General features: G+C 31.7%; 1 protein-coding gene across 15 annotated transcripts in view; it reads left to right on the forward strand.

Moving 5' to 3' along the window:
• Positions 1-13,383, forward strand: part of Slc4a7 (solute carrier family 4 member 7) — a 94,883-nt gene extending 81,500 nt beyond the window's left edge. For 10 of the 15 annotated variants that reach the window (XM_040289888.2, XM_040289882.2, XM_040289884.2 and 7 more), the window contains 4 exons: positions 2,315-2,446; positions 4,625-4,722; positions 7,043-7,150; positions 9,243-13,383. In XM_040289888.2, coding sequence (XP_040145822.1) covers positions 2,315-2,446; positions 4,625-4,722; positions 7,043-7,150; positions 9,243-9,324 — 420 coding nt within the window. In that variant the 3' untranslated portion in view covers positions 9,325-13,383. The remainder of the gene's footprint in view (positions 1-2,314; positions 2,447-4,624; positions 4,723-7,042; positions 7,151-9,242) is intronic. The other 5 variants (XM_040289889.2, XM_040289886.2, XM_040289887.2 and 2 more) reach the window with 1 other exon arrangement.
• Positions 13,384-13,588: the final 205 nt, after the last annotated feature.

The raw sequence follows: 13,588 nt of genomic DNA on the forward strand, positions 1-13,588 counted from the left end.
TATAAAAACTAAACCGTAGAAATTATCCAGGTAATATTTCCTGATTGCAATTAAATTGCATGTTAAAAAGGCGTTACTATAACCTTACATATTTGGAAATTTGACCTTGGATAGAAAATTGAGCTAAAAATCTATATAAAGTAACAAAAGGGAGACTTTTATAACAATGTGTCTCTAAAACTTTGAACATAGTTTGTTATATTCAAAGGAAGATGTGTATCCTGCATTGCTTTTATTATTCAAGAAGATGTAAAATAAATATAGCCAGGTTTAAATTGAATTTAAAAAGACTAAAAACCCTTAATAAAATTAATGAGAATTGTATTAAGATGGCTAGAATTAAAAAGACAAAAATGAGTTGATATTTTCTATCTCTGTAGTAGGGCTAAAAACAGAAAACATCTTATTCATAATAATAACTAAAATCCATGAAATATTTAAGAATAAACTAAAATGAAAAAAAGAAAATAAGAAATTTAAAGAAAAGAAGCTTTGCAATAGTGTTTATATTAGTTTCCTCAGGACACTGGAACAATGTATTACAAATTGTATAGCTCAAAACAAAAATTTATTGTCTCGCAATTCTGGAGACTAGATGTCCAAGTCCAGGGTGTGGGCAGTCCCCTACTCCTTCTGGAAACCCAGGGGAGTTAGTACCTGCCTATTAACTGGCTTTTGGTGGTTTGCGGGCAATCTTTGGCATTCCTCGGTTTGCAACCACATTAACTCCTGTCTGCCTTTGTTGTGACATGGTTCTTCCTGTTTGTCTGTGTTGTCCCTCGACTGTCTTACAAGGACACCACTCGGATTGTATTAGAAGCCCACTTTACTTCAGTGTGACCTTAGCTTACTCACATAAGCAATATTCCTATTTCTAAATAAGGTCATATTCTGTGATACGGGGGTTAGGACTTCAGCTTGCCTTTTCAGGGGGTGGGGCTGGGGAGATTAAACCCAGGGCCTTGCACAGGCTAGGCAAATACTATACAACTGAATTACGTCCCTGGCCCATTTTTTTCCCTTTAATTTTGAAAGAGACTCTCAAAAAATTGGCAACGTTGGCCTCAAACTTGCAATTCTTCTGCTTCAGACTCCTAAGTAGTTGGGATTATTTCAACTTGTTTAGTATGGGACAAAATTCAATTCACAACATTATTTAAGGATATAGAATAATAAGACCTGAACCAATAGGTATAGCATGTTCTTTGTTTTGAATACTTAATAACTAACACATCTACAAATTTACCTGAATATATGGCAGTGCTATCACTTGAGTATCATAAGCAGATTATTTTAGAGATGAAATTTAGTACATGGTGTTGGAAGAGTTAAGTGTATTCTTGGAAGTACATTTGTACTCTATCTGTCATGTATATAAATGAATTCAGGATTTAAATGGTAAAAAAAAATTATAGTAGAGTATTTGTATACCTAAAAGATAATTGTTTTTTTATATCATAAAAGGCATGATAAATAGGAAAATGATATTGTGAACTGGGAGAAATATATGTAACACAAGGCAGGTAGAGGATTTGAATCCCAGTTGCACAGAACTCATGAATTCATAAACAGAAGGTATAAAAACCAATAGGAAAATACAGGCAAAAGAAAGGAGATAACAGGTGAGAGAAGAGGAAACCTAAGCAGTTTAAATGCTTATGCACAGTCAAAGAAAAGCAATTTTATGTCCTTTTTTGCAATGTGTTTGAAAAATTAAAACCTAGTGCTGGCAATAGGTACTCTAATCATCATGTTGCTTAGGAGGTGGGTTTTTTTTTTTTTTTTCTTCTTCTGTACTGGGGATGGAACCCAAGGGTGCTTTACCACTGAGCTACATACATCCCCAGCCCTTTTTGCTTTTTATTTTCATTTTGATATAGGGTCTTGCTAAGGTGCAGAGGCTGACATTGAACTTGCAGTCCCCTGCCTTGGCTTCAGTCTCTGGGATTATAGGCATGCTGCACTGTACTGCGAGTTTTTTTTTTTTAATATTTAATTTCATATAAAGTCATAAAAATCATCTTTTTATTATGATATTCACAATGCTTACTAACCTTTATAAGTTCTATGCAGAGTGCGAGTGATTTATTCAGGATAATGTTAATTTTTTTTCTTCTTTGTACTTTTTAAATTTTGAGCAGACAGTTCAAAAAGATATATGACTCAGTTTCTTTGCAATAAGACAATGTATGAAATAGTCTTAAACAAAATATATTTCTTGTCATTTAGAAGATTTATTAAATACTTCTTTCCTCTCTAAATTATATAATTCATATTATACATTACTATTTTCTCTCCTCCCCACTTTTTTAAGGTTCTGGCATTGGTGTTTGTACGCAAGCTCATGGACCTGTGTTTCACAAAGAGAGAACTTAGTTGGCTTGATGATCTCATGCCAGAAAGTAAGAAAAAGAAAGAAGATGACAAAAAGAAAAAAGAAAAAGAGGTAAAAAACAATAATTATAGATTTACATTATTCCCTTCTTTAATATTTTGTACCATACATTGAGCACTATTTATTTGAATCAACATCTTTAATCCTCATAAGAACCTTATAAAGTAGGGACTGTTATCATTCCCATTTTGTAAATAACGAAACTGAGGCAGGAGAAGTTAAGTAATGTGTCCCGAATGCTAGCTCTTACTCCTTTCACCCTCTTGCCCCTCATTGCTCTGACACATGGATACTTTTAAAAAGTTACATACTGTGTGCATTTAACAAAAGCAAAATTAGAATTTTTAGAAAGAAACATAGACATATTGAAACATAGACAACAGAAAATAATACTATATCGCTCTATCATCTGATTTAACCTTAAATACATGAACTATATTATTTTTAGCATACATTTTAGGTTTAAAGGCATTTTAATAATCTGATATACCAAAGGGGATTTAAATAAATATCTTTTTGTTAAAAAAATTTAATAAAGCTTTAGTCTTTTTTGTTTGTTTGTTTTGTTTAAGGTAGTGCCCAGCTATGTTATCCAGGTTGAGAACTTGTGGGCTCAAGGGATCCAGCCTCCTAAGTAGCTGGGATTATAGGCATGTGCCATCACATCCAACTAAAGGTTTTATCTATGTACTATTATGTACCACTAGTTGATTTGTATACTGAGATTTAAATATTAATAATCTGAGTTTTATTTTTTATTAATGTGGTCATCACTTTAATAAAAAAAGAAGTAGAGATTGTATATGTAGAACATATAGCTTTGTTGATTGTAATTTCTTGCTCAGTTTTCCCTTTCAGAGTTTTGAGAAGCAAAGATAAGAAAGATATGCATTTTTTAAATGTTAATCTTTCTTAAGTAGAACTAGAAAAATTACTGGTTTTCTTTACTTTTCAACGAAAATTATAAGTAGGATATTACTTTGAATGAGGCTCCAAAATTTTAAAATTAAGAGTTATTTTCTTTAAAGTTATATATGTAAGTATGTATTAACTTTTGGTGATTTTTTTCCCCCAAATGTTGTATAATTTATTTATAAAATACTTAGGTCAAATTGCCTGTTTATTACTTTTGTTAGAATAAGGCTCAGTGGCACAAAATAGGGAAAATAAAACAAAACAAGGATTTATTCTCCCACGTAGAACTCTCAAACTAGTGTGATGGCTCCACAGTTATTAGGGATGTCTTGTTACTTTCCTCTCATCCTCATCATGTAGTTTCCATCCTCAGGTTTTCCTCATGGGTCAATATGGCTCCTAAACTCTAGCTATCATGTTAGCATTAGAGGCAGCAGGAAGAAGGAAAGACCAAAGGCAAAGTAGACTTTACCCTGGAATTGTGTTTTAAGGAAGGAATCTTTCCAAAAATTTCATTCAGTAAGTCCTACTTATACTATGTGGCCCCATTGGTTTACTGGGAAGTTTAATGTAGGAGTTCTTTGTTTCATTTTAAAAATCAGGGCATATTGCCACCTCCAAATAAGTGGGGTTTCTGTATAAGGAAGAAGAATATAAATGCTTTTTCAGTCTCTCCTACTGCCTTATCCCCTGCCTCCATTATTAGCATGCCATAATTTGATGCCATGTGTGCTGTGCAGGTGGTCCTCACCCTGGGATGGCTTCCCCTCCAGAAGACATTTATCAGTGTTTGTAATACTCTGTTGTCACAACTAAAGGGGCTGCAAACTGCCATCTAATGGGTAGATGATGCCTAGGAGACTGAAAAATATATGATACAGATCTCCCCACCCCTATCTCCCCTGCCATAAGAAAAATATTATTAGGCCTCAAATGTCTGTATTGCTGAGATTAAAAAACCCTTCCTTATACAAATGAAGCTTTATTCACCTCATAATATGATAAGAGACATGAGATTTCACAAAATTTTAACTTATCATGTAACGATATAATAGTTGGCACTCAAACTTAAGTAGTTAAATTGATTTTCAAATAGTATTAGTGATTCACTTTCAGAAACGAAAGTTATACCGTTTAAAATTAATCTTTATTCTACAAGTATGCGTTCATAATTATAAAATGAAGTCTTTAGTTAAAGTTGATGTATTTAAATAATGTTTTCAGCTTGGGTTTCCAAGTCTTTAAGGTGTTCTTTTGTAGCTGCCCCTTCTGGGAGTATTCTGGGAGAAGTAACCCCTTCTTGTGTGCTCTTAGGAAGCTGAACGAATGCTTCAGGATGATGACGACACTGTGCACCTTCCATTTGAAGGAGGAAGTCTCCTGCAAATTCCAGTCAAGGCCCTAAAATACAGGTGAGGTGGAACTTTGTTTTGTAAAAGTTATTATATACACATGTCAGGTGCATGAGTAAGTCATGTAGTGCTTCTTTAAAGTAGTGATATCTGTTTTTAAAAAGATGATAAAATCTGTATCTTATCAACTAAAGGGAAGCTTCCTGTAGTTTGAAAAGGAAATCTCTTGGTCCTTGCCCAACCAGGTTACAGGCAGAAAGGAAGAAAAAGCTGGACGTGGACCAGAGCCTTACATGAAAGCTCATGTCAAGCTAATATATTTTACTTGTCTTCTATTATTCTTTCTATCCTAGTGAAATTTTAAATCAGTACATGAGTTTCAGACTATTTCCATTTTCTTGGTAGCTTTGCTTTTTCCTTTCTACCCTTTATCAGGACTGAGTCAGTGTGCACTGGAAAATAAAATGATTGTAATCCATATGGTAACCTTCCAGATATACCTATGTTTAGAGACCCTATAGCACTCTCTAGTTTTCAAAGGTCTGAGGGCTCATATTATGGAAAACGTATTAATAGATTTTTTTTTTTGTATAATTCATCAGTTTTTAGTTTGGTGAACCATTTTTTATTTAAATTTAAGAACAAAAGATGCAGAGTTTGGGAAATGCAAACTTGTACTTTTTTGGGGGGGAGTCGATACATTTTCCCATATATCTATTCCATTTCTCATAAGCTATTTATAGAGAATTCAGTTTTAGAATGCACATCTCTGACCAGTTGATTAGCCTGCTTCAAAATTTTTTTTATTTTTAACTGTCTGATATTTAACCAAAAGAATGGATATCTGAGTTTTTCCTTTTGTCTTTTAAGTGATGAACCATAATTCTGCTTTGCTTAAAAATTGAACCTTGAGAATGCCAAGAAATGGCTAACCTGTTTATTTGCCAGAGTTTTACATCTTAAATAGTTCTGGATTACTTGCCATGAAGATCAAATGATATAATATATGAAAGCATTTGGAAAACCTAAAGCCTTATAAAATATGAAAATAATTTATATAACAATGTAAATATATAACAGTAAATTTATATAGAAAAATTTTTCCATTTAGTTTTATTTTGAGGCTCAGTAAAATGTATGCTATATTGAAAAAGATTGATTTCTTCTAATGGGAAAGTTCTTACTTGAAGGAGGAAACTTCTTCAGGAATTCCTTTCTTTCATTATTTGAAATTCACAACCAAGTGAATAAATTGTTTGCTCAGCTAGGCAAAAGTTTCAGATTGGATGGCTCTGCCATTTTGACTGGGCACTTAAATTTTATGTATTTCTGAAAAACAAGTCTTGGTAAAAAGTACAGCCGCCATTCCTAGAGACTTCTCAGTGACCATGTCACACTTTCTGTAATCTTGAATTTGAAACAACTTTCTGATTTAAAGTATAAACAAAGATAACATCTTTTAAGTGACTACTATTTATTATTACATTGTTAATTTAACATGATCTAATTTCACATTTGCATTTTTAGCTTTATTTTGCATGAAACATTTCTTTTCATTAAAAAAGGACTTGCAGATATATTTTTGATAACTTCATGATTCATGATACTTTCATATTACTTGTGCTGATATCCTTGAGCCTCAAATTAATTATTTATGGATATCATCATTGGATTTGGGGTCGGAAAGTCATTTTTGCAGTAACTCATAGAAACATAGAATGTGATTACATTTGTCCCTTATAATAAATGGGCATTCTTTTGATTTTGATACATTTGATAAAACAACACTTTGACACAAAAATGTAAATGCCAGCTAAAAGTGATATTTATAAAGTTGTTTTTCTTTGTCAAAATATTTTCAGAGGTTTATTTCTAATTGTGAAGTGTCACCTTTTCTAATATTTTTTTAATGATTTGTAAAGGCTATGAAAAACAAGGGTTTTTAAAAATTATTTTCCTTACATATTGTAATATTTATTTGATATTAAAATTTGTGCCAATTATAAAGGCTTTCTAATTGATTTTATGTTTTTTTTAACTCCTAAGCACATTAATATATCCTTTTATATATTTCAATAATTTACTTGTGACCAAGAGGTTTGCAGGGCATCATTGTAGGAGTAGTACTAATTCCCCAAATCAAATTGTGAAGCCAAATTCATCTTACTCTTCATTTTGATTATAAAGGAAGATGTAATTCTCCATGGGAACTTTGTAATAGAACCCCCAAATTCTGATATCTTTGTAGGCCTTGGTTTAAGTGCATGGCAAGGATTTTCTCAATTTTAAGTTGATGAAAGCAAATAATGACATAGATAAAAAAGAAAGACAATATTAATGCTTTTGCATATACTAACCGAAAAGTGTGTTTGTTCTTCAGTGTTGATCCCTCAGTTGTTAATATATCAGATGAAATGGCCAAAACTGCACAGTGGAAGGCACTTTCCATGAATACTGAGAATGCCAAAGTAACCAGATCTAACACGAGGTAGTTATGATTATTTATGCCTTTTCAAACTTGGCAGTTTTCAACTTAACATGTTGATATTGATGCAGTAAAACCATTACATTTAACCTAATTTATATTCTTGCTTATCAAAACCACTCTTCTTTCCTTTTTACTTCTCTCCCTTTTTGCTTTCATCCATCATTTTGTTGTGACAATAATCAGATGTAGATAATGATTGTGGTTTGTAATTTCCTTTTTAAATTTATAGTTGTATCATTTGAAATTAATTTGAGCTATTTTATAGTAAAATATGGAAAAATATGTAGGTCAAAACTATATAAAGAAAGATAATTACAAGAGATTAAACATTCCAATTGAATACCACCTTAGTCATGTTTTGTGATGGTCCAAGAATAAAGAAAAACGATTTCATTTTGTTTTGCTCTGCTGGTTTTTTTTTTTTTTTTTTTTTTTTAAGTGTATAATTTCTTCGGGTGAGGTAAATGTTTTCCCTAAAGATATTTGGAAAGAAAATTAATTCATTGATATAAAAGCATTTAGTTTCATAATGGACCATGTATTGAAACTCAGAGAACCCTTGATGTTGTTTCTTGTTACGGAACACTTTTTTCTCTTTTTGCTCTCACTTGGAGGCCTGAGACCTCAGGAATTCTTTAGGTCTCTGGAGAAATGAGGCATTGTCCTACAAGGCTGTCCTACTCATATTCAGAAAGTCTCTCGTATAACTTGCTGTGTTGGGTGTTGGAGTATTCTGCCTGGGCTTCAGCTCAAAACATTTCCAGGCATGCAAGCAGTGTAGCTATTTCTGGTTAGTTGCTATCTTTCTGAACTCTTGTCTTGTGATAAAAATTAATTAGCTTTTTCTCATTCTTTCTCTATTCTCTTTAGAACCTTTGTTCTAATTATCTCTATCTTATGTCTTTCTTTTCAATCATTGTTTCTCAAGTCCTATCTTTCTAAGCTGAGCTGTTTCTTTCTTTTGTAAAGTTTTAAAGTTAAATTCTTTGTCATTTTGGATCATCCCGAACTCATATTCTTTTTACTGACACTTATTTTTTATATCCTGTCAGCACCTTTGGGCCAGATTGCAATTTTTTTTATGATAAACATAAAGGCCTTATAATAATATTAACATATCTTTTATACTTTTGCCTTTCATTTGGATTGCTCCTCCCTTCATGAAAATAAAGAATGTCTTGGCTATGTCATTTAACAGAAAAATCTTTGGGAGCCCTCCTTTCCTTCAGACTTTTTGAATAAGGCAGCAACCCATAGTGTATTTCTGTACTTTTTAGTAAAATTTTTTTCAGAATCCTGATATTCCTGTCTTAGAATAAAAATCAATCATTGAATCCATATACGTGGAGTCTCAGAGTGTTTGATGTTAACTTGAACACATAAGCCAACTAGGCATGGTGGCACATGCCTATAATTCTGTCCAGCTCTGGAGGCTGAAGCAGGAGGATCATGAGTTCAAAGCCAGCCTCAACAACTTAGAGAGGCCCTAAGCAACTCAGAGACATTCTATCTCTAAATAAAATATAAAAAAAAGGCTAGGGATGTGGCTCAGTGGTTAAGTACCCCTGAGTTTAATCCCTGGTACCAAAAACAAACAAACAAAAAGCATATATATATATGCATATAAGTAGGTGTTTTGGTCTTGTATTTGTAAACCAGATTTAGGGGCAACAGTTTTGTCAATTTGTTACCTATTGTAAGAAATTGATGCTTATATTAACAAAGGTTTATATATTGCTGAATTTGTCAGTGAAGTAAAAGTCAGTACTACAACTGTGTTCACACATGAAGTAAAACATAAATCAAATGTAGTCACATACAGACTCACTTTAAATAACTTCTCTTTAGTTATAAGAAAAATATGAATTGCAAGCAAAAACATGCAATTTTTAAAAACTTGAGGATTTTTACTGTGCTTTTTTAATTCAACTTCCTGACACTAAAAAAAGTAAAATTATAATAGGAAGTCATAAATTAGTAGTGTTAATGAGCATCTCAAAAGGTTTACTACAGATACTTATTGTTGGATGTTTTCAACATCCAGTCTTTGTTCTTTCAGTAATCATTTTTTCTCATTCTTTGTTTTAAACAGTCCAGAAAAACCTGTGAGTGTGACAATAAATTTTGAAGATGAACCATCAAAGAAATACATGGATGCTGAAACTTCGTTATAGAATTAAACCAACAGGAATTATATATAGATATATATATCTCTATATATAATGTGTGTGTGTATGTGTGTGTGTGTATGTCATGTCACTATGTATAACAATATTGTATGTCATGCTATTTATGCATGACCATTGGGTGTTTTGAAGTAGAATCTGAAGTTTGTAGTGGGCACCATGGATATTGTGTGTAATAATGAAATGGTCTCTTGGAAGTGAGGTACATGGTTCTTATTCAAATATTTATTCTGTTGGGGGAAAGTTTTTCTGTTCCGCAATAGAAAGACGTGGGGAAATGCATTCAATCTGCTTTTCTTAAATCTCTTTGTTCACAGCAGCAATTCATATCAACCTCAAGTGATACGTACTTAGTCCATATATTTATAATTTTTACTTGAGTTTCTAAAAATTTTCAGACTATTTCACTTTTGTTAGTGCTTTATAGGAAGAACAGGGAGTCAGTATGCCCATGCTATGGTAAAGTACTATGCCATGGCTTCTCCATGCATTTCATTATGTAGAGTCCATCATGTTTCACAAGTGATGGAATTTTCTTGACCATAGAGGTCAATCGGGAACTTTCTAGAAAGGAAACTATAGTTTTTTACCTTTATATTTTAGGAATTTTTTTTTAAAGCTTAAAATTTAATATCTAGGGTTCCTTTCTGACAGTCAAGTAAAATTGCAAATGATTTGTAATAGCACCTGCACCATTGGTAACTTCATGAATTTTAGAAACTATAAAATACCAGTTTGCAGTAATTAAATTTTGCTACCTTTGTAGAAATTATTTTCTAATAGCTGTACTTTTTAAAAATCCACAATTTCCACTCTGTTCTTTACCATTGCTCTCTGAAAGTAGTTTAGTTTATATCAGGTTCAAGTTCTTGCTTTAAGTAGTATGATTAAATAATCAGGAGTCAGAATTCTCTCGAATGGGTTTGTGATCAGTATTAATTATTAAGGCTGACCTTTTGCTTTCTGTTAATTCTTTCTTTTGCATAGATTGTATTTAATAGGTGGTTAAACACAATTTCATTTAAAAATATTTTATTTATTTTAATTGATATGATACTTAAATATTATAAAAACATTTGAAAAGGTAATACATAGAGAGTAAATCATTAATGTAAATACTTGGTGCTCACTTGCATTTATGTTTATTATCTAAAAGCAGTTGACAGATTTCACATCTTTGATATAAAGCACTGCCATATTTCTATTTTAAAAGGAAATTAGACATTTTATATATAGCTCAGATTGATGGCATTCTTCCTATTTTGTGTTAGTGTTTGTTACTTAGTTTTTCTGAGCTGCCTTTTTAACTTCTAGAAAATTGTTTTAGCTATCTTTTATATACTCTTAGCTCCACACAAAATAAATAAATGTTCTTGTGAAGCCTGTAGGACTGGATGAATGGGGTTGTAAAACTGATTTGGCAAGAGAATAATTTACAAAATCCAAGTAAATATTGAGAAGCCATAGAAATACTGAAGATGGTGACATGAATATTAAGATGAAAAATTTAATGTAATTCCAATGCTCCCTTTATTCTTAATTTATAATGAAAGTATAAAAGTATGAGTAATTGATCTTATAGAAGATCATGAGAAATGCCAAAAGCTGGTATTTTAGCAATTCTGAGGTGTTTAGATCCATTCTGAACTAAATAATAACTATGGTAATTTCCCCATCTGAGACTGTTTTGTCAGAGTTTATAATAGATTCAACTTCTGCCTCAGATGAGATGTTGGAAATCTAGCTGCTTTTTCTTTAGAAATTGTAGATGGCATCATTTGGTACTGCCTAAAAAGAGTTTTAGACTCTTGGCAATTGATGGAGAGTATTACCCATGGTGCTGATTATTGTTATGAGCTTCCATTTCAGTGGTTCCTTTTCATTCATAGCAGCATAGTCATTTCCAAAGTCCCGGTATCTGCTGCTATTTTTAAAAATACCTTGATGTATCTAAACTAGAGGATTTCCTCACATCATTTCCTTGTGTTTGGACATCAAAGGGTTAGCAACTGTACTTATTTTACAGGAAGTGATTTTTAAAATTTAAACTGAAAACTACCTGGGATATAGTGTTTCTGTGATTTTATTTAATTATGTATAGTAATTGTCCAGTGCCAGAAAAACCATGACTTGCAAAATTCTTTGCGTTCAAAATATTTTACGGTGTTTCTGATTCCTTATTGGTTTCTGCTTGCTTTTGACTACTTGACTTGCAAAATGATATGATATGACTACTCCTCCATTGAAGATCGAAGGTAAACTCATGTTTAAGTAATTGACTGCTTGTTTTAAGTGATTATGGTATTTCTTCCACTTTTTGAAAATTACAATCATGGACAGCATTCATTACAAGACAGTGAAAGATATAATTTACTATATATAGTGATTTTTAAATGTTGCCTTAAATAGGTGTATATGAGCAGTGGTAATTGCTATGTACTGATTTACCTCAAGGTGCAAAATAGTTAAACCTGTACATATTCCATTTACAAAATAAATTCAAATAAACAGCCCTGCACTTTCTTAGATGCCTTGATTTTCAGAATAGAGCTTAGTGCTACTGAATACCCTGGCCATAGAGCCGCCTCAGGATATTCTTTTCTCCACCATATTTTTATTTATTTATAGATGTCTGTTTACAAAGACTATAATAAATTCTGATGTTGACCATTTGAAATTTACTTTCTTCTGATGGCTGTTTCAATCTAAAATAGCAGCTTTTGAGAAAACAATGAACGAAACTTCCTTATGATAAAAGGATGATTCTATATATTTTTTAATAATACTAGGTATGTCGAAATGAAGCACAGTCTTTCAAAAGTGTATTGAGTGAGTGTGTTGTGTGTGTATGTGTGTGATATTATCAATCTTAAATCTCTTAGGTTGTTTAAAGATGTGGCGTACCAATGTTCATATTTGCCAAGTCTTCTGTAAAACGTGTAGGATATAATTTTTATGTGCTAATGCATGTATTTATAAAGATTTGTTTACCACTCAGACTTAATAACTTTTGTTTTCTACATCCAAAAAAACATTTCTTGTTTCTTCCACATACTCAGAGTATCTGTGTGAATAAAATAGCTTTCTAACTTTTTCCTTTCACAAAGGCAGGTTCAAAATTCTGTAAGAAGAAAAATGGTCTCTGAAATTGAGGTATACCACCAGAGCTTGCTAGTTAGAGGATTATGTCATGTACATGAGTTCTGTAAATGTGCTCAACAGTTGGTGAATCCTGTTTTTAAAGTGCTCAGATTTTGGATATGTAAGCCATGGATATAACATTGTAATTCAAAATGTTTATATTAAATAGCAATATTTTAAATTTATTTATGTAGATCACATCATTGTTATCGTATGCAGTGCAAATAAGTGAAATGCCCTGTTGTTTATTCCAACAAGTATTTATTTTTAGAAAGTAAATTTAAAAAGTCTTTAAAGACATTCAAGGTTTAAAGTGGTGTTCAAATTTTAAGATTTGGCAATTTTAATGTAAAGTCTTTTTTCTAACTTTAGAAAGTAAAATAAGTGTCAATTACAGGAAAACGGTTGGAAATGGAATCATCTAAAGATTATCTTTAAAATAAAATTTAATTAGCTCATATTTAGAGTACTTGTTAAGCCCCAGTTTTTTTTTAATCATAATTTTTTGCACATTGATTGGTTTTTGTGCTGTGGCTTTTTGTTGCTTTATCAAAGTTTTTGTTTTTGCAGGAGGGAGGGCATCTTCCAGTGTTTACTACATTTAAAAATTGAATTTTATTGTTCATTTGTGTAATATTTGATACCTTGGTGTAATTTCACAGTACAGTTAACAATTTTTATGACTTTTATAATTACAGTGATATTTTCTTTTATAATAAAATCCAAAGTAAATTAAACATTAAATTGTAGAACTGTTATATTTCATTTTTATGAAGTACAAGTCTCTACCCAAGTCTATAATGTGAATGATCCTGCCTTTCAAATTTGTTTCATAATTGTTAGAAGAAAACTATTTTTTTGTAGATGTTATTGAAGTTGAAAGAGCAATAAAAGTCTACTTAATTAGTTGTTGGTTATTGTCTTGACTTTGTACTCCAAGAGTGGCATAGCTTTCTCAGCTTGATATATGGGGTAGGAGAGGAAGGAAAATGAGGGGTTTCTGCCTCTTACCTCCCAGTATACTTTAGATGAAGAGAAAAAGCAGAATCAGAAAAGACACTGAAATAAATAGTGTACCCATTTTTGAAGAGCAGCATTAATCCTGGTGGTT

The sequence above is a fragment of the Ictidomys tridecemlineatus genome, chromosome 2 (genome assembly GCF_052094955.1).
Source record: "Ictidomys tridecemlineatus isolate mIctTri1 chromosome 2, mIctTri1.hap1, whole genome shotgun sequence".
Classification (NCBI taxonomy): Eukaryota; Metazoa; Chordata; class Mammalia; order Rodentia; family Sciuridae; genus Ictidomys; species Ictidomys tridecemlineatus.